Source organism: Triticum dicoccoides, chromosome 3B, assembly GCF_002162155.2.
Source record: "Triticum dicoccoides isolate Atlit2015 ecotype Zavitan chromosome 3B, WEW_v2.0, whole genome shotgun sequence".
In the NCBI taxonomy this organism is placed as follows: domain Eukaryota; kingdom Viridiplantae; phylum Streptophyta; class Magnoliopsida; order Poales; family Poaceae; genus Triticum; species Triticum dicoccoides.
The window spans coordinates 9,749,932-9,753,934 of record NC_041385.1 but is presented as its reverse complement, the minus strand read 5'-3'; the positions used below and the strand labels follow the sequence as shown (position 1 = coordinate 9,753,934).

General features: G+C 46.0%; 1 protein-coding gene across 1 annotated transcript; it reads left to right on the top strand.

Moving 5' to 3' along the window:
• Positions 1-1,831: 1,831 nt before the first annotated feature.
• Positions 1,832-3,726, top strand: LOC119274343. Its single transcript, XM_037555016.1, has 4 exons — positions 1,832-2,334; positions 2,481-2,789; positions 2,934-3,062; positions 3,261-3,726. Exons 1-4 carry the CDS (start codon positions 1,869-1,871, stop codon positions 3,380-3,382), a joined length of 1,026 nt encoding a protein of 341 aa, XP_037410913.1. The 5' UTR covers positions 1,832-1,868; the 3' UTR covers positions 3,383-3,726.
• Positions 3,727-4,003: the final 277 nt, after the last annotated feature.

The window sequence follows — 4,003 nt, the reverse complement described above, 5'->3', positions numbered from 1 at the left end:
ATCACCCCGGGACCCCAAAACAGTGCTTAATAGTCCACGAAACGGACAATAATCGGCCAAAACTGTGAGTGTTGATGACCGACACGTAAACGTACCCGGGGTTCGTTTTTAGTGGAAATCACTCCGGGACCCCAAAACAGTGAGTAATAGTCCACGAAACGGGCCAGAATCGGCCAAAACTGCGAGTGTTGATGACCGACACGTAAACGCACCCCGAGGTTGGTTAATCGTGGAAATCACTCCGGGACCCCCAAATAGTGAGTAATATTCCATGAAACGGGTCAGAATCGACCAAAACTGTGAGTGTTGATGATCGACACGTAAACGCACCCCGAGGTTCACCAATCGTGGAAATCGCTCTAGTACCCCAAAAAGGTGAGTAATTGTGCACGAAACGGACCAGAATCAGCCAAAATTGTGAGTGTTGATCACCGGCACATAAACGCACCATGGTGTTCGTCAATCGTGGAAATCACTCCGGGACCCCAACACTGAGTAATGGTCCAAGAAATAGGCTAGAATCGGCCAAAACTACGGTTATTAATGACCGACAAGTCAGCGCACCATGGGTTCAACAATCATGGAAATCGCTTTGGGACCCAAAACAATGAGTAATAGTCCATGAAACGGGCCAAGATCACCAAAAACTGTGAGTGTTGATGACCGACATGTAAATGTACTCCGGGGTTCGTTAATTGTGGAAATCACTCTGGGACACCAAACAGTGAGTAATAGTTCACGAAACGGGCCAGAATCGGCCAAAACTGTTAGTCTTGATGACCAACACATAAACGCACCCCGGGGTTCGTTAATATTAGAAATAAGTCTGAGACACCAAAACAGTGAGTAATAGTCTACGAAACGGGTCAGAATCGGCCAAAACTGTGAGTGTTGACGACCCACATGTAAACCCACCCCGGGGATCGTTAATCATTGAAATCACTCTGGGACCCCAATACATTGAGTACTAGTCCATGAAACGTGCCAGAATCGGGCAAAACTGTGAGTGTTGATGACCGACACGTAAACGCACCCCGGGGTTCGTTAATCTTGGAAATCACTCTCGAACCCCAAAATATTGAGTAATAGTCCACGAAATGGGTCAGAATCTACAAAAACCGCGAGTGTTGAATACCGACACGTAAACGCACCCCGGGGTTCGTTAATCGTGGAAATCACTCTGGGACCCCAAAACAGTGAGTAATTGTCCACGAAACGGGCCAGAATCGGCCAAAACTGTGAGTGTTGATGACGGACAGGTAAACGCACTCCATGGTTCATTAATCGTGAAAATCAATCCGGGACCCCAAAATAGTGAGTAATTGTCCATGAAACGGGCCAAAATCGGCCAAAACTATGAGTGTTGATGACCGACACGTAAACTCACCATGAGGTTCGTTTTTAGTGGAAATCACTCCGAGACCATAAAATAGTGAGTAATAGTCCACAAGACGGGCCAGAATCAGCCAAGACGGCGAGTGTTGATGACCGACACGTAAACGCACCCCGGGGTTCGTTAATCGTGGAAATCACTCTCGGACCCCAATATAGTGAGTAATTGTCCATGAAACGAGTCACAATCGGCCAAAACTATGAGTGTTGATGACCAACACATAAACGCACCCCTGGGATCATTAATCGTGGAAATCACTTTTGAGATCCCATAACAGTGAGTAATAGTCCACGAAACGGGCCAAAATCGGCCAAAAATGTGAGTGTTGATGACCAATACATAAACGCACCTCGGGGTTCGTTTTTAGTGAAATAACTCTGGGACCCCAAAATAGTTAGTAATAATCCACGAAACGGGCCAGAATCGGGACTCCGTGTTTGTTGCAGCCAGTGAAGGAAGTCAAGATAGGCAGGCTATGTTTGTTGCAGCTAGTGAAGGAAGGCAAGAGGCTTCTGAGCCCGTACATGCTTTGGAAGCTACAGCATCGTCCATGATTATGGAGGAAGCACCTCTCCTTGCAGCTAGTGAAGGAACTCAAGATGTGCATGCTGTGTCTGTTGCAGCAACTGAAGGAAGGCAAGAGACTACTGAGTCCGGACATGCTTTGGAAGCAACCGCCAAGTCAGTGAGTGTGAAAAGGAAATATCGTAAGAAGAACTACCATACCGACACTCCTAGGAGAAGTCCTAGGCTTATACAGATGGGTGAATGTTGTATCGGTCCTGTGGAAGAGCCAGCAGCCGACCACAAGAGGTCTCACACGCTCGGGCCAGCAGAAGAATCAGCTGCCTCTACCGACCCAGCTGAAACGGCTGTCCTCACTATGCCACATGTTGGATCAACGAGTTGTTTTTGCTCTCCAACATCAACGACACTCCTCAGTAAGTTCTTCTCTACCCCTTTGTCACTACAGTTGTGTGTTTATCATGCAAACAATCCATATCAAGCAAACACTGCAACAAATTTCTAGTATTTGAAAAGTTTAGCAGTGGCCTTCCTGAAAAATGTTAACGTTGACCTGTTGTAGGCCTGACTTCCACCACTCCGAAAGCTCAGACTTCTGAAGGTGGCGACGCAAAGTCAGTGAGTGTGAATGCAAAATGTCATAAGAACTACCATACCGACACTCCTAGGAGAAGTCCTAGGCTTATACAGATGGGTGAATGTTTTACCAGTCATGTGGAAGAGCCAACAGCCGACCACAAGAGGTCTCGCACGCTCAGGCCAGCAGAAGAATCAGCTGCCTTTATCAACTCAGCTGAAACGGTTGTCCTCGCTCTGCCACATGCTGGATCAACGAATTGCCTTCGCTCTCCAACATCAGCGACATTCCCCAGTAATTTCTTCTACATCCCTTTGTCATTACAGTTGTGTCTTTATCATGCAAACGTTCCATATCAAGCAAACATTGCAACAAATTCCTGGTATTTGAAGTTAACATTGGCCTTCCTAGAAAAATGTTAACAGTGACCTGCTGCAGGCCCGATTTCCACCAGTCCTAAAGCTGTGACTTCTGAAGATGGCGATGCAAAGCTGGTGAGAGCGAAGGCGAAACATATTGAGAGGAACTACCATATCTTGTCCTTGGTTAGGGAAAAACCACCTCTTGGTACGGTTGTCCTTGCTCTCCAACATGCTGAATCGCCGAATTGTCCTCACCCTCCAACATCAGCGCCATTCTTGTCATTACAGTTGTGTTTTTTATCATGCAAAAAATCCATATCAATGCAAGTGTTGCGACAAATTCCTAGCATTTGGAGTTAACAGTGGCCTTGCCAGAAAGATGCTAACAGTGATCCTGCTGCAGGCCTGACTTCCAGCAGTCCGAAGGCTCTGTCCTCACAAGGTGGTGATGCAAAGCTGGTGACCGGGAAGGTGAAATGTCGTAGGAAGAACTACCGACCCTGCAAACTAACTCTAGTTGACTGAATCTTTCTAACTCTTGTTGCTGTAGTTCCTCTCATGTGTAACCACTCTTATTGCATCTGTAGTGGGATCGATCTGAGCTCGCGTTGCGCCATCTCAAATTCGTCTAGGATGTAAACTGTGGGTGATTTTTGGACTTGTTTCGTCAAGCACATCATTAATTAGGTGGTATTTTGGTGAGCTTGGAAATGGCGCGCAGCTGCTGTTTTCTGGGAGCTTAAGAAAAATTTGTAGGAGTTAATCCTGGCTCCAAGCTGAGATGTAACCAAACCAACAATAGATCCAGATTTGTTAGAGCAACTGCATTTTGATTATCAATATTGCAAAAAAGGTGTGTGGCTTTGGTAGATGAAGGCTGAAGCGATAGTTTAGTTCTGTCCGCAGATGAATTTACAGGCGTTCTTGCTGACCTGCACAGCTGGTAATGTTATGCATGACAAAGTGTTCTTGCTGCGGTTCAGAATACAACCTTTTGGGGCATGACATTTTTTTTACTCCGTTTTATTTTTCAAAGACTTGAATTTCAAATTATTTGTCGATCTAATGCTAGATATGGAGAGAAAATTGCAGACATGCCACGGCCAGCTTGAAGATATGCATCTGACAAAAACGGGAAGATAGGAA